General features: G+C 46.9%; 1 protein-coding gene across 9 annotated transcripts in view; it reads right to left on the bottom strand.

Annotated features, from left to right (window-relative positions):
* MACF1 (microtubule actin crosslinking factor 1) overlaps positions 1-25644 on the bottom strand; it is a 257757-nt gene that overhangs the window by 51303 nt on the left and 180810 nt on the right. For all 9 annotated transcript variants that reach the window (XM_073317698.1, XM_073317700.1, XM_073317701.1 and 6 more), the window contains one exon: positions 23715-25186. In XM_073317698.1, the coding sequence (XP_073173799.1) occupies positions 23715-25186 (1472 nt within the window). The remainder of the gene's footprint in view (positions 1-23714; positions 25187-25644) is intronic.

Genomic DNA, 25644 nt, shown 5'->3' with positions numbered 1-25644 from the left:
ATACACAAGATTCCAATGTTTTAATTTATTAAGCTTCACTGGGACTCAAATTTGAAACAAATATTTAATGTGCAATCTATCTTTTACATAGAAAAACATGATGAGTGAAGTTTCTGAGAAGCTGTATTTGGTTAACTGCATGGACTGACATTCTCGACTAAAGGCCCTGGATCTGTTCAGGTACGTCCCTCTCATTTTGAGAGCCACTTTCCAATGACTCTCTTTAAATTCTACTTTGTTCCTATCATGGATGACTGCATCCTGTGATCTCACTCCACTTCTTAACCCTTTTATTGCCGAACACAAAAACAGGCATTATTTGGTGATTTCCTGTAGGAGTGCCAGCACTCCCTCGGAACAAACATTTCAAAGGGAACATATGAGGATACGTGTTACAATATTGGGAGTACTTTTTTGCTTCACGCCCTTGGTACTTTAGCCATAACTCAGCTGGTTAATGCTAAGATACTCAAGGTACAGGGCATTTTCCTGATGCAAACCTAAATCTATCAATGGCTCGAGGCATCACTGGTTCCAAAGGGTTAATAACTAGGAACATTTAACGTAAAATACAGTCCCAATGGAGAAGCAACAATGAAACTGAAGCAGTAAATCCCAGATAATAGCCACATGAAGTCAGTACCTTGATGTCTCTCTTTCTTTCCTAATTTACTGACTGGAACTTGGTTTGGCAGTGAAGGCTGCACTTGAAGCAAAAACTCAGTATAAACTGATTGCCCTCTCCTTGGGTTCCCCTCCATTTCAAAGCAGTTCTCTGATGCTGAGGTGGCTGTGGGGTTTTTAAATGGGTGGCATAGTGCAAAGGATGAAGAATTGCCGCTGAATCAGGTTTATGGGCTGGGCAATTGGTAATGTCTTCCCAATGCTTGTTCTTCTAACCTACATGGCTGATCAATTAGGGTTCAGATATGGGAATACCATGCATTAAAAAAAACCTGATACTCTTTATAGCATTTTTAAAATTTTCTTAATACAAATGTTGTTAGTAAAATACTGAAAAGAATTACACTTATTTTTCTCCTGATATTTCAGAACCTCTTTGCCCCTCTTTATCATTTAAGAAAACCTTAAATGAGCGCCTATTGTATAACATGTATGCATTGTTTTCACTCCATTTGCTTTACAAATTCTCTTTAGTAACAGAATTTTGTATTTGAAATGGTGCATCTAACTCCAGCAAGAAAAATCTTCCCGTAGCAATCTCTAATTTACTTTTGAGTAAGCATAATGTATTTGAATAAGTAAGTCACTTGAAAAGTTTAGGGAAAGAATGTTCATAATCTAACAATTGTCATAGTTTACCTCCCATGCTTGCAAAAGATACATATTTCCCACCCCCAAAGCATTGGCCTACAAAATTGAACTCTTTTTAATTGGGAAAAGACCTACCTCAAGGTTTACAATACAGAAAACTGATATGACAGAGGGGACAATCAGTGCAGTCTGTACCCCACAAAAAGTGTGAGCAAACTGTCAGCTAGGTAGGAGTCAGGACTTCTCCCCACCCCCATAAACGAAGGGATTTCCTGTCTGACACACCCTGTGTAAGTAACTGAGTAACAAATACCTCATTATCTGGAACTAATCCATCTGTTACAGCAGGAGCCCCTTCCGCCACAAGAACTGTGATAGGAGGCCTTTCTGTGTCCGTCACTGTGGTAGCCAACGCTTTCACTCCAGATGCTGTAGAAGATAGTTCTTTTGCTAGGAGGTGTAAGAGAGGAGGGGGGTCTTCCATTCCCAACGCAGCTGCAGGAAGCATCTGTGTGCCGTGCTCTGAGGCACATGATGCCCTGGGTGCCTGGCCAGAGGCAACAGGCTCCTCCAGCCCAGGTGATGCAGCAGCAAGCTCCTCCATGCTGAATGGCAAGGCCGTGGCCAGCTCTTCCATCTCTTGTGGGGACGCAGCATGCTCCTTTGTGCTGGAAACTGCAGCAGTGTTAAGCTCTTCTGGTGTGGATGCTGCAAGGACGGGAAAGCCTTCCACACCCAGAGTGTCAGTGGGAAGCTCCTCCATGCTGGATGGCATGGCAATGGTAACATGTTCCTCGGTATCTGGCACTCCTAATACAGGCTCCTCCGCAGCTGGCGGCTTGGCCTCGGTGACAGGCTCCTCCGCAGCTGGCAATGCTGTGGGGAGCGTCTCTGTGCTGTCTAGATTGCGGGGGGCAAGCTGCTCTATGCTAAATGCGGCTGCAAGCTCCTCCTCAGCGGTGGCGACCATGGAAGGACACTCCCCTGCGCCAGCACACGCGTGTTCCACGCAAACTGGAGAGCGAGTATTCCCACGTGCAAACTGTATACCAGCCACACAACTTATTAACTCATCTGCCCAGCTGGGTTCAAACAGCCAGGCCAGGTCTCCTGGTTCCCAGGTATCGGCCTCCCCTGTGGAAACATCCAGCATTACCTCTCCAACCATTCCTGGCACGTCCTCCTGAACAACATGGGCACTTGGGAACTCTTCACCAGGAGTAATCCCTTCCACATGCAGCTGCTGACCCAGAGGCACTGTTTCTTCTGACTGCAGGTCCTCAGTGGACTCCACCCATGCTTCAGAGTCCTGCTCGGACATAGAATCACTTGGAAAAGTTGCTTGAGAAAAACAGTGAGTATCTAACCGTTCCGCTCCATGAATTTGGCCCTCCAATCGATCGCTCTCTCTGTCCAAGTCTGTGACTTCATCCTCAGAGGCCAGTTCTGAGACACCCCAGTTTGAGAATTCAGTCCTTTCAGACAGAGGGTGCTCCTTCTCTTCAGAACTATTAGCCCCCTCAGCACTGACCTCATCTTTCAGCCAGTAAAAATCCTGCTGGGAATGCAGTTCCTCCGCATTTGTGGCAGGAACTAATGGCTGACAGTGGAAGGAATGGCTTGAGGATGCTCTCTCTGTATACTCTTCAGAGATCCTCTCTATTTTACCGTAGGTTTCCAATGAGGCTTGATCTCCTTGGGGCATTAACGAACCACCACTGGGATGGGGAAATGTTCCTTCACAACAGGGCATTTCCATTGTATTTGCCTCAGGAGACACTGTCGCTTCACAGCTCAGTATTGCTCCTACTACACAATCTTCCACTGGCTCTTGATCTGTCAGCAGGTCAGTTTCACATTCTTTAGCACCCTCTAAGTGACTTATTGGCAAGAGCTGCTGTGGCGATATTGTCTCCTCTGCAACCCTAGGACTGGAAACCCCCACTTCTTCAGAGTCTGTCTGGGTGACAGAGGAGGTTTCCTTTTCAGAGTAAGGCTCTGTAGTGGGTTCTATTGTACTCACCACCTGAGAACTGTATGTGACATCAAAGTCCTCGAGATCTGACACAATAGCAGAGTCTGCAGCACTGACTTCGAAAGGAGCCGTCTGCTGACACTCTTCCGTTTCAGCCTCTGCAAGCTTTTCTGATGAGTCTGTTTGTGAGTCCAGCCCTTCTGAGCACATCCCAGAGACCGGGCCCTCTAGATCTACTGAAGCAGCTCCATCTCCTTCTTCACTCAAACACTGCTTTTCTAGTTCAAGGAACATCTGCACAGAATCTGTGTCAGAGAACTGCTCTGGGACAACAGGACTGACACCGTGCTCTGAATTTGGAGTGAAATCCTCAGCTTCAAATTGAACGGTTATGTCTTCAGTATCACACACGTTAGCTGTAAAAGCGCAGTTTAAATCCTGGTATGTTTCCTGGAGAACAGAAGCTGAGCAGTTATCCTGCAACAGTGAGTCATCACAGTGCACTGGGTGGTGAACTGGGTGGTTAGAGGTCCCCAGGACACCAGCAGAAGAGTCTGCTGTCTCTATTGTCACTGCTGTAGCAGATAATTGTTCCCTTTCTTCAGAAATATCTGCCAAGCAACAGTTCCTTTTCTCATCTGTCAATAGAACAGTCTTTCCTCCCTCTGACAGCATCTCCTCCTCCCACTCCTCCTCGGCCTCCATCATTATCCATCTCTCATCCTCTTCAAATCGCAGCTCAGACTCCGTTTTTTCTCTAAGGCTGGGGGTGATGAGAATATTCATTCCTGAATCCAGCATCTCTTCACTGAGGCAGGGAGATAGCTGTACAGTTTCTACAGTGCAGTCTGCTTGGGGCGATTCCAATGTTTCATGATGCCCATCACTAAGGCTTCCTTTAATAACATTTCTTCTTGCTCTTGGCCATGTTGCACTTGAGAGTTTCTGGTCCCGTGTGATAACCATGGATGTTGCAGGTGTATCTTCTGGTTTCAGAAGGGGTTGGCATTCATCCTGGAAACAGTCATAGCAGTCTTCACTTAACTGTTTCACCTCCTGAACTTCTGGAATGCCAGACGATTTGGAGACATGTTCCAAAGTTAGTGATTCTGACATCGGTTCCCTGTGGTCTGAATGTCCAGAGTTCTCAGCTAACATGGCACTTGACTCCCTTTTTTCTTGTAAAGAAGTATTTGATGCACCAGCTTCTGAGACCTCACTCAAGGAGGCCTCAATCCTTTCTGCAAATTCAGGGAAGTTTGGTGGCATAAAAGATTTCCACGATCTCCTGTTTACATTCTCTTTTCTTTCCGGGTTTGGCCTTCTTCTAGGTGGAGCTGGTGCTGACTTTGAGACATCGCTGCTGAGTTTCAGTGCATCAAAAATTACTCTTTCGTCTAACTTTTTACTTTCCGGCGCCCTTGATTCAAAGACATTGGATGCTCCTAAAGTCCCATTGCTAGACATAGTACTGGCATCCACCTTATCTATGGTGCTTTTGGAAGGCTGATTAAGTTTAGATCCCTGATCAATTTGTTCATTTATTCTCATTGTGTCATATATAGACCTCTGGGGGACATAGCAGTCCTCTATATACCCATCCTCTTCCTCACCTTTCCCCAGGCAAGTGGGATTCTGCCGTAAACAGTCTGGCCTGCTTAGTGGCTTGCCCATACTTCCTTAATTCAGGAAGAAACAACCTTGTTAACTTTTTATCCACAACAAAAAGAAATGCATTCTGTGTCAGTTAAAATCCCTTTCGATTTTAGACTGTAATCCTAAAAAGAACTCGGACACTGAAATTTGTATTCCACAGAAGTCAAATGGCAATCCGCACAGAAGCAAATCTCCATTGTAGTAAGGCTCCCACAAAGTCGCATTCCATAGCCCCTCCCGTAATCCTGGTGGTCCCAAGCTGATAAACACATCTCTTAAAAAATCATTAGCCAAATAATTCCTTCTCGGGGTTGCTTTTAAGGTAAGGTTCCTTTCTCCTGGCAACTCTGTCAGCAAAAACCGTCCGAGTATGACAACTTCTATTCAATAAATACTCCCAATCATTATTTCCGGCAGAAGCTGCAGATGAGTTTGAAGCTGTTCATTTAATACTGAGGGTGGCCTTTTTTAATAACAAAGGCAAAGCTTCCCCAGCCTCTTCATGTATCACAGTTCAGGCGCCTAGATGCCTCTCATTTTCTTCCCAGCTCTAGTCCTGTAAAGTCCAGCTGGTCTGAATTAGCCTCTCCCTCCACAGCACGAGTGTTTTCATTTGAACTGAGCTTGGGAGCGGATATTCCTGCAAGTTTAAACACAGGAAGTTCTTCATTCAGGGCAAACTCAGGGTCTTCCTGTCTCAAAACCATGATGGCATTGCTGTTCCTTGTACCCAAGCGGGCCGATCAAGCCATAACGATCTGAATCAAAGAAAATGACCCAAAAAAACCAACCCCCCCCTCCCAGCTTCTCGGTGAAACGTACAGGGCAGATTCCTTCATGGGCAGCTTTTTTTTTTAATGGCTTTAAAACGCACCAGACACGGAGAGAGGGGGTGGGCTCAGCAGATCTGCAAAGATTTCCCAAGTTCCCGACAGCAACGGAGGAATATTTGTGGGGGGGAAAGCGAGCAGCAGAGAGGCCAGCGGGACTAACTTTCCCAGGTCCTGCCGATTGCAGCCCATTGCTTTCCCCGTTTCCACTCGGCTCCCGGAGAGACTCCCTTCGGTTTTGCCATGCTGCGTCCCCCGGGGGGGGCTCTCTGAAGAGGAATCCCAGCTGCAGAGCCGCACAATCCCCTCCAGTGTCCCAGCTCCGGGGAGAAGCGGGGGGGGGGCAGGACTTTCTCCCCCCAACCCCGAATGCAGGTGGCCGCTTCGGAGAGGGGGCTGCGGGCAAGTCTCCAGGAAGTTAGTTCCCTTTCCTCCCTCTCGCCTTTTGTGTGGCTCAGCTCCGGCTGGTGCGGCGGCGGCGGCCGGGCTGCGAGCGGAAAGCGCCCCGCCTCCCCCTCGGCGGGTCCCCGGCCAGCGCTGCTCCTCGCCGCCGCTCCGTGGGATGCATGTCAAGCAGCCGCCGCTATTCTCCTCCTCCTGCCGCCGTGCCCAGCGCGGAGGCTGCAGCTGTCAGGGGCCTTTGCGCACAAAACTTCTTGCCGGGGGAACAAAAGGCTTCGCGGGAAGGCCGGGGCTCGCCGGCCGCCCCCACTCCGGCTCTCGGCTGGGGTTCAGGGAGCCATTCCCGCCCGCTGCCGGGGCAAAGCCGCGACCCCGGCCCCAGGCGCTGAGCCGGACCTGCCCGCTGCGCGGGGCTGGAGACGGCGCTGGAAGACCGAGGCTCCCAGCAAGCTGCCAACTCTGGAGAGGGGGTCGGGGGCTGGCGGGGAAGGGAGGGCGGGGACCGGCGGGGTGGGAAGGACAGCCCGGGAGAAGGGGAGGGGCGAAGAGACGGGCAGGGGCCGGGAGACAAGGGAGGGCGGCCCCGGCGCGCCCCGGGCACGGGCAGGAGGGCGGCCGCGGCGCGCCCCGGGCATGGAGCGGGGGCGGCCCTTGCGCCTCCGCGGGGAAGAAAGAAACGCGGCTCAGCGGCTCGATAAAGGCGCACCCTCCCCGCGGGGCTGGCGGTGAAGCGGCGGCCGCCCGCCTCCGCTCTTCACGGCTCCCGGGGCCACCGTGGGCTGAAGGAAACGCGAGGCCGGGGGCAAAGCGACGCGGCGGGCTTCGCGCCGGCTCCCGCGGGGGGGGGCTGGAAATACCAGGCGCTGCGCTGCGCTTCCCTTCCCCCTGCCTTGTCTCGGGTAGCTCCTCCTCTCGGGGGGAGGGGGCAGAGTGCAAATCCCCCGACAAAGAGAAGCAACGCCCTGTCTCCCTGCCTGGGGCTGGGCTCGGGTATCCCCCCGTGCCCGGCACCGTGCGCCCTGCCCGCCGCTCTCCCCCTCCGGCAAGGTGTCCTGCAAACAGCTGCACCAGGAGGGGGACAGGGCGGGGGAGGAGGGCTTGCTACCCCGTATTGACTGCCACGAAACCCACTCGTCAGTGTAAACGCGCGGGGTTACATTCGCACGGCTGCAGGAGTTTCCCGCACATCGCACGGGGGCAGCCATCACCTCCCGGGACCACCACAGGCCGTCCCGGCCTCGGGGATTCCCTGGCCTGCCCCTAGCTGCTGAGCTTCTTTGCACCATTGCTTAGGAACGCCTCCTACACGCACCATGCAAGCACTGGAAACACACACACACACACAGTGCTGCACAGAACTGCCCTGGGAAGCTAGGCTAGGTGACCCACTGGGTCTTCTCTAATTCTACTTCCAGCATTGTCATGCTCTCCAGGGTCACACTCAGCCCGAGGGGGGTTCGTTCTCCTTTGATGGTAAGGTTTGCAACACACTTTGTTGCAGGCGGGGGAAGGATCCCTGGTCCAAGGAAATCTGTTGTACCCAGAGGTCCCTGCCATCTTCCCTCCCCCCCGCCCCCCAGACCATTTTAAGGTTTTAATTGGGGACTGGAGGGAGTTTTACAGAACAGGACCACAGGGTATATAATACTCTCACAGACTCCCTCCATAGTTTATTACAAGATGTCACCGGGGAATCTTGCAACCTAACTGCGGTGATATCTTGGCACAACATCCCAGAACCCACTTTTTGTTGACTGACATGCTTTAAAAAAAATTCTATCAGCACATCTTCATTAACAACAAGAGACTTATCAGACTATATACTTCCCCATTCTTATTTTATTAGTCACTTTAATATAAAGTTATAGTCATATTTTCATTTCAAGTTACCCTAAAACTGCATCCCTTTCCCAGCACTACTATCTCTCATTCCAAAAACCTGGGAAGTTTTGTCAGAAACGGGTTTAGGCTGCTTAATCCTAAAAGAAATAATGACACCATATGTTTTACCATTCTGGATTCCTGCTCTGGAGATCCACTGCTCCACAACCTTTGCATCACATGTTGACCACACTCTCCCTCTTTGTTCTTTTTCATTTTCGATTTAAAATGGTTAAATGGGGCAAATTTAAAAAGTCCTCTGGGGGGTTGGAAGAGGGAGGTAAGCTGAATGTGTGACTCACTAAGGAGAGGGCTGCTAAGAGCCATGGCAGGCTTTGAGAGAAAACAGGAGGGTTCTGAAAAAGCTTCAGCACAGCTCCCAGTAACATCCAACAACCCAGCCAAGGCCTGACAACCCCACAAGACACACGTCCTCCTGGGTTTTATGGATGACTTAGAAAATGGCCTAGAAATTAGAACACGACAATACTAACAACAGGGGGCTGAGGGATACCAGTGCTACTAAATTATATTTTATATAGGTCTATTGCCATCTACTTACTTACTCCCATCACCATGGTATCAGAGCTTCACAAACATTCACATACTCATAATGGCCTGGTGAGCAATCTCCATTTTACAGAGGAGAAACAAGCAAACTTTTCAGAATTTCTGCACACCTACTAACAACCGAGATCAGACAGAGAGGCAGGTGTCCCGCTGACAACATCTAGACTTGCCCGAAGTCAAAGAGAGAGCTTGTGGCAGAGTTGTGAGTTGAACTCAGATCTCCAACCCCTGTGCTTTAAACGCACCTCCATCTTTCCACATTAACTGAGCAAGTCCACCCCCTCTTTTTGAGCAGATCCACATGTCTAACACTTGTCCTCGTCTCACAAGCAAAAGTCTATAAACAATCCGTAGTGTGAAGGCTAAATTACAATGGACACCAACTGCATAAAATGTCCTATACAACCATCCTTAAGAGCTTGTTCTCCTTCTGAAAAATGAAAACACATTTTCCAAGGGTAACTTTTCCACATTTATGAACATCAAAAACTTGTTAAACTTCCTATACTGTCCAGTTGAGCTGGGTAGAAATGAAAGAAGCCTTTGGGGAAAAAACGTTATTTCCATTAATAAAATAGGTATCATTCTGAGAAGAGGGGGAAAGAGACCTGACAGCCAAATCATGCCTGAGCCACGTGCAGCAAGACACCCTACTAATATGGATGTAGTTGGCAATCTGAATTAATCACCTGAGAGCTCCTTTAAGTAGCAGAATCTATCCTAGGCTGCACCGTTCACTGAAATATATCAACCCTCCGACATAGACCTCCAGAGGATTAATATGGTTGGCACACATCTTGTACCCAGCTTGGTCTGCCAGTATTTTCTCTCTCTCTCTCTCTCACACACACACACATTCCAAGACCAGTCTAGCCCATCTCTGGCTCTGTGCGTAAGCACAGATTTTACAGTTAAGGGAGAGCAGGAGTTTAATGGTTTACTTTAATAATTCAACACAGCTGAAACAACACAAGAAAGGCCAGCCCCACCGTTTCACCAATAAACCCACTTTCCTGCCCCTCCCCCCCCCCACACACACCTTCACTGTGCAAACTCTCTCTGAGTGGGACTGTTAAATACTTTAGGGCCCCTTCTGCAGGAGGAATTCCAGGAATCCAGGCTGGGGGTGCTGAGGGTTTTTGTTCCATTATAAAGAATGATCTCGATGTGGAACTGCCAGCTTCAGAGCCAGAAATTCTTTTCCTATTTCCTCACCAAGTCACGTGCGGAGAGCAGGTCAGTTATCCTCCATCACATCCCCTATCTCTAAGACCATTAAAAAACCAGATGGTTATTAAAGCAGATGCAGCCGACTACAAACCCACGGTACTAGGCTTTCAACGGAGGTTTGGGCTCAAATATTATCAGGTCCTCAAAAGTCATAATCAGACTGCTCACGAAAAGACTCTAAAGCAAGGCTTGACAGGTTACTGGGTGTCATACAGTTGGGAGCAGTCCTGGGGTTGAAGAGTCCTAACTGAGAGCCATGCAGCGGTTCCTAACTCAAATGGCCCTCCTCCAATTTTATACTTGCTATGTGGTGTGTGAAGGGAGGGAGCCTATAGTCCTCTGTCTGAATTTTTGTCCTTTCAGATTTCTCTCAATGGTTTTGGTATGTGGAGGCTTGCCAGGAGCAATCTCTGTTACTGAAATAAACATCTGATAGAGCTTCCAGACTCTACCCCACAGCTCAAAAAAAAAAAAAAAAAGGGGGGGGGGAGCGGGGTGTTCATTTCACAGCTAGCTGAGACCTATATCCTGGTTTTTAAAGAAAATGTAGCAGGGATGGACTGGGAGGAACCTGAAATGTGATGTTGATTTAATTCTCAAATCTGCTTTTATCTGCCCCATTAGGAACACACATCTTAGCCAATTACAAAATCAGTTCCCAGTCAGCAGGTGAACAAGAAGTATGTTCTTTGTGAATTCCTAGAGAGGAATGAGATGCCAACTCTCCCTTCAGTAACCCTGCTCTCAAAAGAAGAGCCAGCTGGGGCATATTAGCCCTCTTCTGCCAGCTCCCTGCAAAAAAGCCCAAAGGACATTACCCAACCCTACCCAAAGTCATAACAACTCTTGGTATGCCTGTACACAGCACTGATATACAGAGCAATGCCAGTTCTCAGGCACTGATCAGCAGCTAAGAATTTATGTTAGAGGTTTGCTTTATTCTTAATTCTTCTCAAAAATTCTTGTCCTCCCCTTCAAGACCCTTTGCAACCAAGCTTCCAGCTACATGTCTGCCCATTTTCTCTTCCTCTCCTCACTCAGGATATTCCTCCCAATCTTCTCTTCATTGCTACTTTTCTCTCCTCCTTCTCTCATTCGACCTGTCCCCTGGGTTTGGATCAGTCTCACACTTCCTTCCCACCAAGTGTTCCCTTTTTCTTTCAAATCCCTCAAAGTCTATTCTATTTTTTAAATTATGTATGTTATGGTAGATAACTGGGAGCACCCAAGATGACAAGGTGCTGTAAAGACATACAGGAAGACGGCCCCCTGCTCTGAATTACCGCTTTTTCCTTACTGCTGAGCCCTCTTCCCGATTTTCCCTACCCATGTTGCTCTGTGCTTTGTCTAGTTTTTTATTAAATTGCAATGCTCTCTCGATATTCTGTGAAGCATCATGCATGCTGGCAGTGCTGTATAATGTTAATTTCCTACTAATAAACGATCTCTGCTAAAATTCATTCTGAGGGTTGTTTCAGACTTACCGAGAAACAGCTGTGTTTAAAAAAAAAGCTTTGCCAAGAGACTCGTCTGAAGTGGGAGCACCTGCTTTTGGAACTTGAGGTCTGTGGTTCTCCAACCTTTCTAACACAGACTGCATTTTTCAGACAGTGATTGTCTCATGGACCACCTATCTTCTCGTTCACAATTGCATAAAATCCCTCTGGCAACTACAGAAATTGCTTATGTGGAAAAGTAACATTAGGAAGACATTTAATATATTTTTAGCTGTCTTTTAATGTAATTTAGCAGCTGGAAATAAAGAGTGCATCATATGACCAGCTAGCTTGCTGCAGGCCCCCAAGTTGGCTACCTATCAGCTTGTGACTGTCTGATCCAATGAGCCCGGAGTGCAGAGCAGGGTGATGACTGGATTAACTGAGGGAGAGGAATGAGCCAATGGATAGAGGATGGTCCAGTAGTCAGGGAACTAGCTGGGTATTTGGGAAACTTGGATTACATGTGACCCTGGGCAAGTTATCTAGCCTCTCTGTGCCTCAGTTCCCCATGTGTGCAATGGGGATAATAGCATTGCCCTACCTCCCAGGGATGTGGTGAAGGTACACACCTTACAGACTGTGAAAAGCACTCGGATACTACATTGATGGGGCCCCATAAGCGGGGGGAGGGGGGGGGAGGAGGGGGAAGGGCGGGAGAGAGAGAGAGAGCAAACAGCATTCCTAGCCACCAGGCCTGGAAAGAGGGATACAGATTCAGAGAGGCAGGGAAGAAAGCAAAGTCAGGAGACCAAAATGCAAGTCTCCCTCCAGGATTGTGCAAACTTCCCATAACCTTCTTCCTGGAACTTGGCACTCTGTTATTTTGAAATGCTTCATCTTTTTGTGGGTCTTATCCTGTCTCCGATAGACACACTTCATTCTGGAAATTTAGCAGCAAGAAATCTGGCCCCAAACCTGCAGTGGAGAATGCAAGTGCAACTCCTCCCACAGGTACTGGTAGCCGCACAACACTCGTGCATGATGGTTGGGAAGAGTGTGGTCCCAGGAAAAAAGGGCTGTATAAATGAATTACACTAATTCCAACTTTACCCTAAGCTGCCGCTCTAGGTGTTGACAGGATTTTTATGGTGGGGGGGGTTGTTTTTTTTTTTTTGGCTTCTTCACACCCCTCCCCCAGACCAAAATCCTAGGGGATTTAGTTATCTCTACTCCCTTGCTGCCTCTTTCCTCCTAGATTCACTGGTTTCCCCAAATCTTGGAAATTGACATTTCTGTGTGTTGCAAGGTTAGTAGCACTGTGTGGTTAAACCTCACGTTGTAGACAAAGGCTGTGGGGATAATCCTATCCAACTGTGCTGTGGTGGTGGTTCTTTTATCCACTTGGCTTACAGCGGACTTCAAACTGATTTCATGTCCGACCTCAGCCAGCATACAATCCCACTCTTCAAATCAGAAAAGCTGGTTCCATTTATAAAGCAGGGAGATGGTCCCACCAAAGCACCTATGCTAGAATGTACATCCCCCTGAGAATACAGCCTCCGACAGCTCTACATTTCCCACAAAAGTTTGCAAGTTCCATTTTAACTATTTATTTGCATGGCAGCTTACAAGCTAAATTCTCGCTAAATTCTTCTTTTTTAAAAAAATAAAGCCTATAGCCTACACACTATAGCAGCGATTAACACAGCTTTACACAACCTAATGTGCCAAATACCATGGCACTTCTGTGCTTAATCGTTGTGAGAACTGGCACTCCCACAATGCACTATTAATCTTCCACCCACAGAAGGAGGTGGAAGACACCCTGAAACAGGCGTAAGAATAAGCCTATTTCAGATGGTAGGTTCAAGGTAAAAATCCACCTGCTGGAATGGTATGTCTTGATGGCTGGGAGGGTGTTTATTTTTATAAAAACTTGCCAACTGCCATTTTTTTATATAACAATTGCCCAGTTCCCCACAAAATCTCCTGCTCTGCTCACAGGGGATCTCTTTGTTCCAAAGAGCATACGCTGCATATAGGACTGAACAGAGATTTTAGTCTGTCTGATAAAACAACAACGAGACCTCTTCACTATAAACAACTCCCTGCTCCCAGCTGCTGACAGGGCCCATGCCATTCTCTAACACGCCCTGCAGGAAACCGCCCAAGCTAAACAGCTGATTGATTGTCACAGCAGGAGAGGCACGGCAGGGTGTGGTAGAAAACTGCGGCCAGGCAGCAATGAAGTATCCCACTTGTACAGACTAAGTTTAGGGAGATCTGAACAGTGTCCACTCTGGGGTCCCAAATCTAGACACAACAAAGGTCTTTTCCCCTGGAGATCTCAAATCACCTTAATAAATATGGAGACCTACAAGCACCCTGGAAGGTATATAGGTATTAACCCTATTTAGCCAATGGAGAAACTAAATTACTTGCTCAGTCACATAGTGAGTCAGCAACTTAGCAGGAGCCCCAAAGAGATGAGCACTATTAGCTGACAACAACTTTCTGGAGACTCTAGGAAGTGAGGTAACAGTATTATGGGGATCCTTTGGATGGAAGGAGGATTGGAAGGTCATTCGCTTTCTTTTAGTTAGGCAGAAGAGTGGTGGTCATTCTTTAAGTGCCAGGGATAAATCAACTAAAATATCATCAGCTGCTCTACAATACTGAATCTTCTACTGGCGACCGTCACCCACACCCTTTCCCTTGCAAGTCAAATAGTTACTACTGGTTTTTGAACCGTAAGATCACACAAAGTATTGTGGGAAAATGCAGTCAGAGACGGCATGATGAACACACACATGCATGTAACTAAGTAGATGCTCGATCTCACACTTCTCCATGCATCTGCACAGCGCTGGCAAACAGAGAAGCAAATCTATCCTTCAGACCAGCAATGCCCAACACCTTCCTTTTCTGCTCCGCCAGTTTTAGACAAACCTCATCCCCTCTCCCCTCCCTTCTTAAAGAGCCCAACATTCCTGTATTAGAGGATGTTGGTATTTTTAGCACCCCCTTGATCAGAGATGGACCACGGATGCAGAGTATTTCATTTCAAGTATCAATACAACCAGGTTAGGAATATTCCTTTGAAAGGGAGACATTCCCATGGCAGTGGTTCCCAGAACAGGACAGCTGAGACCCAGCAAACCGATTCGTCTACACAGCATGTGTGAGTGGGAGGGTTTGGAACAGTGACCCAAGCTGACTCCCAAAAGGGACTCACTTTATTACTGAACCAACAAGCCAATTATGGCAAAACCACCTCAATATTACTTGATTACATCTCTCAGCAGCTTTCAGTTCAATTTACTCCACTCTGAGCTTTCACTTGCACATGATGTTCTGCTCAAGAGAGATGAAAATGCCTTCCTGACTTTCCACTGACCGGTCAAGGTCACCGCTATTCAGTTGTTTTTAGATGAACAATTGCGAGCCATTTCTGCTCCAAGTATCTCTAGAGGTCTGATCTATTTGCTCCTCCTCTGTTCATGAGGAATCAGAACACTGACCACCACAAGGGCCCCTAAGGCTCAAGTGTCCCTCTGCAAACAGGTTTATTTACAATACTCTCAGACTACCAAATCAGAAGTACACAAGAGCTATGACACTCACACCAGTGACACTTCTCAGCTACCCTCCAGCACCTCAGCCAGGGCTGATCTTACTCCCCTCATAAAGATTACTGTAGATTTGTAACCATCAGCTCTTACCTTTCATGTTGAAGCCTACAACATGCAATGCACGATGCTTATCTGAGCTTTCTTCCTAGTTTTCTTGTTCCTCAGTCTAATATCACTTCCCCTCAACAGGGACGTTGTGCCTTTAAGATGATTTAACAGCTGTGAAAGAGGAGGCATTTTTGCTTGTGTTGCTGGTGCTCAAAATACTAGCCAGCAACGCTTTAAGCAGGTCTGGAAAGTGTTCAACAAGGAGAAAGCATTGCTTCCCTCCCACCCCATTCCCATCCAGCTGCTTGGAGAAATACGACAGTAAGGAGCCACGTGCATTCCTTTGGGGTCACATAAGGGTTAAAAATACCACCAGCTGGACCGTGAGATCAGCCAAGGCAGGAGAACAAGAGACAGATTGTCCCCTCCCTGTTCCATTAAAGACACTGCATTCTGATGGGACATTCATACAGGAAGTTTACCTCCCCCCTTCCACCCACATCTCAAAGCCACCGACCAGCCAGGCACGCTACAACTTGAGCCCGAAGTTATGTTGGGGCTCCAGCAAATGATCAGGTGCTGAACCACCATCAAAACCGCTCAGAGACTAGCTCAGAAGGAGGCTCTGAGGTTGGGCTCTGGAGATGGTATCTTCAAAGCACAGAAGCACGTTCATATATTGGGGCGTTGCTGCTAACAGGCTACCTCAAAATAATAGTCACAGTACGTTGCATAAATATTTTGACTCATCATCTAACAAACTCATTTCTGTTCTCGGGTTCCGACCTGCAATCCTGAAAGGGGTGTAGATTTTCCTTTCCAGTGCACAGGTGTAAACCATCCTGGAGATAGGTGCTAAAACCAGCTCAAAGAACTAGAGAGCAAATCCTGCTGCTAATACTTAAGGGGTGAAGGAAGAGTGCAAGACGTCATCCTTGTGAGTTGGCGACCCCTCTTCTGCATGCTTCCGTGAACAGGTATTCAATAAAGGTAATAATCAATAGTAGAATGGGCAATAGGTGTGAGGAAACACCAAGATTCAATCTTTCAGTAGGCCGTGTCACTGAAATGCTATTTTACACTGTTACTGAACGGTACTTACAATCAATCAACTCCATCCATCTAGTCCCTTTCACTCTGTTCACCGTAACAGCAACTTTACTGGGTGACGAGTGTTTCCCCTCCCTCTTCCAAGCATGGCTTCCCTTTGCATTTATATGCACCTGATGCCATGTTGGTGCAGTCAGGTATGCAACAGGGCCTTTCTATTCAAAATGGTCACCCTTTCACACATTTCTATTTTGACAGTGGCATGCTTTAACCCTTATGTGACCCCAGCTGGAGACAGAGTGAGCTACTTTTTTGGAGACGGTCTTCCGTGTTGCACTTATTCTTCCTAGCCACATAGTGCAGTACTGGTTCTAAGACATCTAGAAAGCATCATAGTGACTTTTACCTGCAGCTTTCAGACAGGTGTCTTGGGCATGGACTACACTATAAAGTTTTGTCAGCAAAGCTGTCGGGTAGGAGTGTGGAAAAAAAATCAAACCCACAGCTGACATAGCTATGTTGGCACCCCCCCCCACCCCCCCCGGAGTGTAGGCACAACTGTTACATCAGAAGAGTAATTCTGCTGGCATAGCTAATGTCATCTGGAGAGGTGATGTAGCTATGCCAGCAGAAATCTGGCTTACGTCTAGGGGCTAGACCAGCAAAGGCTCCGTAGTGTTGACATGGCCTTGATCTACAGTAAATGCTAACTCCTTTGGGTGCCAAAATCCAAATTCCTAAACTTGCACGAGTCTCCTCTCTCTCTAAAACAGCACCGTCTTGGGCAGCGGTCCTCAAACGAAGACCTGCCGTACCACATCTAAAACTCAGAAAGTTCTAGGTAGGTCACCTTCCCAATTCTAATCGGTGTGGTTAGAATAGATTCCTCCTCCAATACTGCACTTTAATCCAATCTACATACCGCTTGGTCGTGGCTCTCATGCCACCAGTGCCACAGATTGAGAACCTCTGGTCTATGGCACCAAGCACAGGGCTAGAAAACAGACGCAGGTTAGAATTCAGGCATGCTTGCTGGAGAATTCACTTAACCTCTATGTGGCTCTGCTACCTGGATTTTAAAATGAGGGGGTTGGGGGGAAGTAAGGGAGCTATTCCTACTTATTCACTCCTGGGGGTGTCACAAGAGCTAGTAAATGTGTGTATTGCACTTGGAAAATGGAAAGTAGTATAAAAGTGCAAAATATTCTTATAAACAGTGGTACTGTTGACAGTGTCATGGAATCAGTCACCCTCCCAAAAAGTTGAGAGAATAATACAAAGAAAACAACCACTCTTTTCACCAAAAGAAGGTTTTGTGGAGTATTTTGGTGGGGGCGGGGGGGGGGGTTCCTTGATGTGTTACAATGTCAGATTTGGTAAATATTTTGCAAAGGGCAAGGCGGAGGTATTAGAAAGAGCAGCCTCTGAATGAAAAGGTGACTAGAATGGTTTTATTCACTCCCTCTGAGTGCATCATGAATTCTTCTGGGGTTTTTACAGCCAGAGAGGGTGCCAGAGGCAAGAAGGATCTGTGAGCCCCTGCTCTGTAAAATAAATTCAAGGTGTTGCTTAAGTTATTTCTGTCTAGGGATTTCTCTCGGTCTCTCACATGCTCAAGCTCAAAATCATTATTGGCCTGAAAAGTAAGTATTGCGTAAGTTAAAGAATACAGTACATTGGGAAACTCTGGTTTCAAATAACCCATCACAAGGATTTATTACATGAGGACAAAAGCCATAGAGAACGTTTTTAGGGATTTGCACAACAGTGTTTAGATTTACCTTAAAATATGGTTTGATTATTATAATTTTATCTACAAAATTTGAAAATAGGTGGCAGAAGTCCCACCCCTAATGCGCCACCAATTCAGAACTCAAGGGCTGCACTCTTGCCAGGATTGACAAGTGGCAAGCACCAATGGCAGCATGTCATTTTTGGCTCTTTTTCCTTTGCTTTTCCCCCTCAGAGCTGAATTCCTCTGGTGCTCACTAGGCCTTTATGGGGACTGATCATGGCAGGCTGGCACTCCAGTCTGAGAATTCCTCCTTCTCCGCTATAATTTCTCAATAAACTAAGAAAGGGGAGGAATGTAGAGGTGGAAAGTCCTTTGCTGCAGCTGACCTTTGCTGGTTTGAAGTCACTGATTCAGTCAATATGTTTAAACCATCATATAGCAGAGATTTTTCAGCCCCTTTCCTCCCCAAACATATTTCTCTGGCAGAGGGATAGATGACAACTCCTTGGAAGAAGTGATGACCATCTTTAACGGGTCTTCTTGGAGGCCAGGGTCCAGTCAGTCTGGCCTTGGACGACATGGTTTGCCAACATGGGATTCTCTGTAACTAATCCTTTGTCTCAGTCACCTGACCCACTGCCCAATCTCATTCAAACGACCATGGATCAATCTAGAGACCTTTGTCCTCATGGGTGAGACGGGGAAATTAGCAGTAACTAGTACGGAGCTTTTCCCACCATGTTAGGTTCCGGCCAGGAATTTCAATTCTTGGGCACATGAAAGAGTATGGATAAAGTCTTTGGTTTTGTAACAATCGAAACAGCGCCTGGCTTGTATGTGTTCCTTTCTTATTGTTCTGGACATTTTCAAGAAGATGCTGGACAAAATAAGGTCTTTAGCCATACTGGGGATGGGGGGTTCTAATATTCACTGCCCTTGGAGTGCAGAATGGGAAGGTGGTTCAGCTGTAACACATCTCCTAGCTATATGTCTCTTTACGTGGTTCCCCTTGTTTAAGTCTGTTGAATTAGCCTAATACCAGTCTCGTCATCCATATACGCCTCTCTTTAAGCCAGTTGGAAAAGCACCTTGAATACTAAGGCAATCAGTTTACTTTCGATTATAGCATCAGCAATTTAGATGCTTTCTGTTTCCCATTAAAATAATACAGATCTTCGGACTCTCCCAGACTTAATTTTGAAGGCTGCTCCTCAGCACAACTTTGAAAAAAAAGGGAGTCTGCCAAATTTTTGATCTAATCTTTCCATGAGAAGAAATTGCGATTCTCTCAATATGCAAAAACTCTGAAATGTTGTTTAGGAAAGGCCAAGGGAAAGGTGACTAGGGCTCCCAGGTGTTAGGATAATACAGATGAAGAGCAACAACAACAACATTATTTTGTAGAAAGGAGAAAAGACCTTTAATTCATGTAACAACTTTTGTGTAAAGACCTCAACGTACTTTGTCAAGTACCTTTTTCTGCTTTGCAGACGAGGAAACTAGGGAGCAGAGAGATTACATGACTTGCCCAAGATCACACAATGAGTCAAATGGCAAAACCAAAACCAGGATCCAGGTCTCCCAACTCACAGTTCCCAGCTCTAACCACTAGGGAAGTGTCTAAATCACTTAGGCAAGGTGCATTATGTGATGTATTTTGGAGATCTATAGAGCAGATGAAATTGCTGGCTTAGATTGGACTGGGGGCTCATCCATCTTCTTCGGAAGATATTTTAAAGAGGGATTCTAGATTGCAAGCTCTTTGAGGCAGGGACCATCTTTTTGTTCTGTGTTTGTACGGCGCCTAGCACAGTGGAATCCTGGCCCACTGCTGGGGCTCTCAGACACCACCGCAATACTACAAAATAACAATAGGTCTATGTCCCCTTCATTTGCAGTCTTACTCTAAAGATTAGGGTTTTTTGCATCAAATAATGTAGCTTTCAGCTTCTTTAATCTAAGCACATTGGTCTCTTGCCTAGTTTCTGGGTGGAAAGTTTGCAATTCAGGATCCTCTCAGTTTTGGACTGCTGGTGCCTGAGAGAGCACAAATAAAAACCCATTACCTGTTCAGTATGTTTCCTGCATCTCCAGTGTGCAAGTCTGGAAAGACTCGCCCCGAAGAGTCTGCTGCTTGTTAAAGCTTAGCTGGATTAGCTGTTCTGTTTATTGACGTCTTAACTGGAGCTTGTTTGAATTCAATCGTTAGCATTAATACTATGGAAAATTTCATCTGAGAAAACCGAGCTGACAGCAGAAAGAGCCAAGGAAATATGCCAATAACTGAAAGCTCATATGAGCAGCTGCCATTGGCGGATGTTTCCTGTCAATCTTCCTGTCGAAAGAGTGCAACCCATCAGTTTCACGCAGGTGGAACTGGAATGCAGAAAGGATATTAAATAGGTTGCAAAGTCTCTTCGTAATGAAGAAAATGGACTCCACATGAGGCTGGTGCGTGACTCTGCCAAGCAGGTCTGTCTTTCTCTAAAGCAGAATCATACACTGTGTTCCTAATGCTGTGCTCAAACCTTTTAGACAGGGCTGATGTTTGCTCTTTACAAGAAGGCCACAAACTTCCATCACGCTCATGTGCTAGACGCGATATAGTTATAATGATATTCCAGATGGATCAGCGGTGTCCATATGCTCACAGACTCGTTACACCATAGACCTGAAGACACAATTCTCTAAGCTAAGGGTAGGTCTTCACTGAAGCTGGATGGTGTCATTTCCAGCTCAAGCAGACATATCTGCACTAGCTCTGATTGAGCTGGAGCCTAAAAACAGGGCGTCGAAGTGGTGGCACGACTGGCTAGCTGCCCCAAGGACACTCCCATCTGAAACCCTAGGCACACGCACCAGCAGCTAGCCCGTTCTGCCACCATGGCTACACTTCTAACTTTAGCATGCTGGCTTGATCAGAGCAACCATCCCTTCAAGCTGGAAATTACGTCTCCGGCCGCAGAGTAGACATACCCCGAGTCTCCACTTTCTTCTTTAAAAGAAAGGCGGCCTGTTTGCATCTACCATCAAAGGATGCTAGTGGCATGAATAATTCAGAAAGTTGGGATATATGCACAAAGATGACCTTTGGTGCCTTCAGTCCTCTATTCCAGTCTCCCTCCCTCACCCCCCCAAAAACACTTCTGCTGTAAACAGCAATTTCTTCGGTCAAGATCTGGCAGGCGCTTTTCAGCTTCTTCACTGGATTTAAAATAATCTGGAAATGTTGCACTCAGACCCATCTCTTCTAACTCCTGTGCCTGAGCTTGTGGTGTGAAACTGGCAAGGGACAGAACAAAATGGACAAGGAGCGTGGGGACTGGGAAACAGCAGTATTAGAAGGTTTTTTGCAGCTAGTTCTCTTTTTGAACAGGTTTGGTGGGTGTTTGTTGGGGAAAAAAAACCTTGGGAAGTGCCAGGTTCATTTGAATCACCTGTACGTAGTCTCTGAAAGTCCAATATCTCTTTTTCCTTATGCAAACCACTCTAGCCCTGGAGACCACAGGCAGATGATTTACATAGTTGTTCGTAAAATTAGTGCATTAAGACATCGTATCTAGTTATACTTGTGTCTTCTGGACAGATAAATAAAAAGGGCTTCTTGGTGCCCCAGCCATCAAATCCTGTAAGCGATCAGCTTTGTTCTCTACATACAGTTCCGAGGAGGAGCCATCTGGAGGCATTATTTCATGATGCTAAAGGCTGCCTCTAGCCCCTAGGCCACACACTGTGCACCTCTCTGATCTCCAATCCAGTGGTGAGACACTGTTTTGATACTGTGCATTGAAAGATCGCAGCCAGTTTTAAGCACCAAAAAAAAAAAAAAAAAAGTTTCCCAACTTGCACACACTCTTTTCTGGCTTCCACCAGAGCACCTCTAAGAGAACAGATGCCCCTGCAGTCAGACCAAAACTCACTGCTTTCCGTTTGTTAGAAGCTGTGGCAGCATAATGATGCGGGATCCCACCACGAAGCTCTGGGTGTGAGTGCAGATAAATCTGCCATGCACTTCACATTGCATTTCAGCTCAGGAACTAAACTCTTGACCCATGGAAATGAACCAAAATATTGTTACTTGGTCTTGAGAACAGGGCCCAAAGAGATTTCCCTTCCCTGACCCTCTAGGGTGTAAATGTGGCTGACACACTCAGATTCTTTCCTTTCATTGTTTTAGCTTCCCATGAGCTCAGCAAAAGCTGGACCTGTAGATCACCCTTCCCCCACTGCAAAGTCTGGCTCCAAATCACAACAACATCAGCAAGCCATGAACTTTCAAAAGGTTTGCTAGTGCTGTAGAAGTTTCTAGTTTGGCTACACCACTCTCTCTCTCTCTCTCTGAAGGGAACATTCATGACTTCAGCTTGATTGTCTGTGCTGTTTTACAGATCAGCCATGGGGCAGGCTTCCAGGTTCATTTCTTTCTGCTCAGTTCACATGGATTGGATCACAGGGCAGGGTGCGCGCTCTCTCAACGCCCCTGCCAAGTTCTGTAAAGCCTTGCGGGAGAAAGGACACTCAACACTGCAATGTGAACGGACAATTTATGACACATTTTCCTAAAAGCTTGCTCTGGACAACCTGATCCTCTCTTCCTAATTCCCATTAAGGCTGGACAAGCCAGGATGCGTCATTACTCACTCCAGTCGGTGCACGTTTAATGACCTAGAACAAGATGGTCACTATTTATGCCTGTGATATCATTCAGTGTCCAGGCTGACACATGGGACATCTCTTTTTCCTGAGAGGCAAACCATAAAATTAGGCTTGAAAGTGTCTTCTCTCTAGGAAAGTTTTACCAGTTACACAGGTACAGTTTTACCGGGTCTAACCTGCCTTATGGACATTCATTTCCAGGATACATGTAGCTCTCTTAGTTTTAGCTTAAACCCTTTCCCAAGTGCCATAAACCAAAAAGCCACTCTTACCCTGGAATAAAAGTGTCCACACAAGGGTTATACCAGCATAACTAGATTGGTTTAAGTTCACACCTCAGGTTATACTGGAAAACGTTCTCATGTAGACAAGGGTTAGGGGGTTGAGAGGACCATGATACTGCAATGGTGTATCCGAGGTATTAACTATCTGAATGGGATCAATTAGCTGTGTGATGAAAAGTAAATGGCTCGCCCTCTTATTGCTAGTCTCCGAGCAGCAAGATGCAAATCAGACCAATCACTAGCAGTGGAGTGCCCCAGTAATGGAGGTTTCACAGCATCTCAGAATCTCTAAGCAGTACTAACGTAATTACTGTAGTGTAAGAGCATGGCCTGACACCATAATACTACATACAATTTAAACACCTTGAAAACCTTCGCTCTTTGGGCTCAGTTAAAAGTTTTGCACACATACCTTGATGGGCTCCAGCGTTTCTCCACTGGCAATGTGAAAATCCTTTAGCAAAAAACTGATAAGACAAAGGGAATGACATGCCCCCGCCAGATGTAATAGTTTAATACTATCTATCATTTTATCCAAAACCCAGAAACTGGAATGAGGCATCAGAGTCCAAGGTTCCTGAAAGACAGCTGGGATTCTGGGGTTGGACAGACAGGCCCACTTAGCAGATACACTGATGGATCTGCACTGGACATCTCAGGAGATGCTGAAAATCATGATTCAAATAAAGTCAAGGAGCCAAAACACCCCTCTTCCCTGAAAAATACTGTACCGAAAAAGCCAAGAGAAGTTCTGATAGACTAATATTGTGTGCACTATGGGGAGTCGCGGGTGGGGGAGACAAGGAACAAGCTTTTCAAACCTGACCATGAGAGTTATCAACTCTTCCTTCCAGGTAGTCAACTCTTAAATGGCAGAGACCATCTCTGTCTCAAACAGCACCAAGGTCTCTGGCGGCATTTCAGCGATAAAGTTATATGAATTCTGCAAGGAATGCACTGCTTCAGAATAGCACAAGAGATCAGGTCAAATTGCAGATGAACCTTTAACCAGCAAATGCCACTTAAAACAACCCGCATCAGGAGCGCTCACCTTGAAATCTGCCAGCTGCTGTCTGATGGTTTCCACTTCAGTCCCTACAATCCACTGCAGCGCCTCATTCTCCTCCGCTGCACTGGCCATGTGATTCAGCTCCTTCAGTTTGTCATAAAAGTCCTCGACTCGAGAGAGTGTCGTTTCTACTTGCTCTTGGCGATTTTTGCCCCTTTCCGTCAGCTTGCTGCACTGTTTATTTAGAGTCTCCAGTTCACGTTTCAGCCCTAACAAGTCAGGGCTTCCTTCATCCTCCAGCATGTGCCTGCACTCCTCTTCAGAAGCTTCAATGTCTGACTTCAGCCCCTGAAGTCTGCCCAGGAATGTACGAACATCCTCGGCTTGAGACTGGAGGCTGTCAATGTCTCTCCCGATGGCACCCATGCTATCAAGTTCATCATCTAGATCTGCCAGTTGAGAGAACATCTCCCGGACATGGTTATTAAACTGGCCGATTCCTTCAAGCTTGGTCTCCATCAGCGAACAGCATTCATTTACTCTTTGTTTCACTATTTTAAAGTCCTGCTGGGAATCCTCGGCTTGCCGTAAGAGCTGGGAGCAGTCAGACCCATCTGGAGCATCTTCCACCAGGCCTTGTGTGAAGTTCTTCAGATAATCCACCTGCGGCTCCAGGGCCTGGAGCACTTCTTGCTGAGCCCTCAACTTCTCCAAGTTCTTATTGCTGCAGGCTTGAGGTCCTAGAGCATCATAGATTTCTAGCTGATGCTTTGCCCCTTCCAGCTTCTTCTCAATGTTCTTAAAGTTTTCTTGGAACTCCTTTAGCCTTTGCGACAGTTCTTCAGTGGACCCAGTCTTGGCTTGCAGCTCTTCTGTAATGGCATCCATCTTCTGATTGATTCCGGCTTTCTCATCCCGAACCTCATCCTCATCAGTCTGACAAGCATCTATCAAGATGTCAGCTGCACTGTTCAGCATCTCCAGAAGGGAGCGGCGCTTCTCCACATCACTGAGCATAGCCTTTGACCTCAGAAGGCCTGCCTCCAACTGCACAGGGTCCAGAGTTACTTCCAACTCCGACATCTTCGCCCTGCAGTCCTCAACCCAAGGAAGGAGGTCTTCCATGTGCCGCTGGTATTTCTGGGCCTTCTGCAAACAGTCCTTGAGTCTGGAGTTTCTATCTGTGACCTGTTTGCTGAGCTCATCCCAATGTGTTTTGAGGCCGATCAGCTGGCTTTGCAGGGCAGTCTTCTCCTCCCCAGGCTGAACCGAGAGAAGCAGAGACTCTCCCTCAGCCACAATCATCTCATAGGAGCCACTATGCTGGTTGAGACTCTTCTGGAACTCTTCTTGCTCCTGGATTTGACACTGCAGCCTCTCCAGTTTAGCAGAAATAGGCCGGCTCTGGGCTTGCTGGCACAGTTTGTCATCCAGCCAGGTCCTAAGCTCGTCAAACATGTGCTGGAACTGCTGGGAGCTTGCGAGCGCAGTCTGCAGTCGATTCATCCGGTCGGCTGAAATGGAAATAAGATTAGAATGTAACAATTAAGCTGGAATCTAATAAACTAGGTGAAATTGTTTTTTAAAAAAAATCTCGAATGCGCAAGCTGCATTCTGACTAACTGAAACGAATTCCTCCCCTTGCACGTCAGCACCTTTCGCTCGTCAGGTCATGAACAACTTCAGAACAGAGTTAGGAGACAGTAAACACAATGGAGAGGGTTTTTGGGCTACGAGGCCTCTATATGCAAACCACCTGGGGAGCGAAGATGCCCCTCAGATGCCCACTCTCCTCTTCCCTCTTCTCAGACAGGAGATTGGGGCCAGATTCTTGTCAGACTCTTAAAATCAGAGTGCATAGGGTGCTGAAGGGCGAAATGAGCCCTACCCTTGTAATGAACAGGTAACCCCTCTGCTCAACCTCCAGCCCTTGGTGGCATCGTGTGGGAATCAAAGCCATACCGCATGCTTG

Source organism: Lepidochelys kempii, chromosome 19 (assembly GCF_965140265.1).
Source record: "Lepidochelys kempii isolate rLepKem1 chromosome 19, rLepKem1.hap2, whole genome shotgun sequence".
NCBI classification, from domain to species: domain Eukaryota; kingdom Metazoa; phylum Chordata; order Testudines; family Cheloniidae; genus Lepidochelys; species Lepidochelys kempii.
This window is presented reverse-complemented; position numbering and strand designations above follow the sequence as displayed.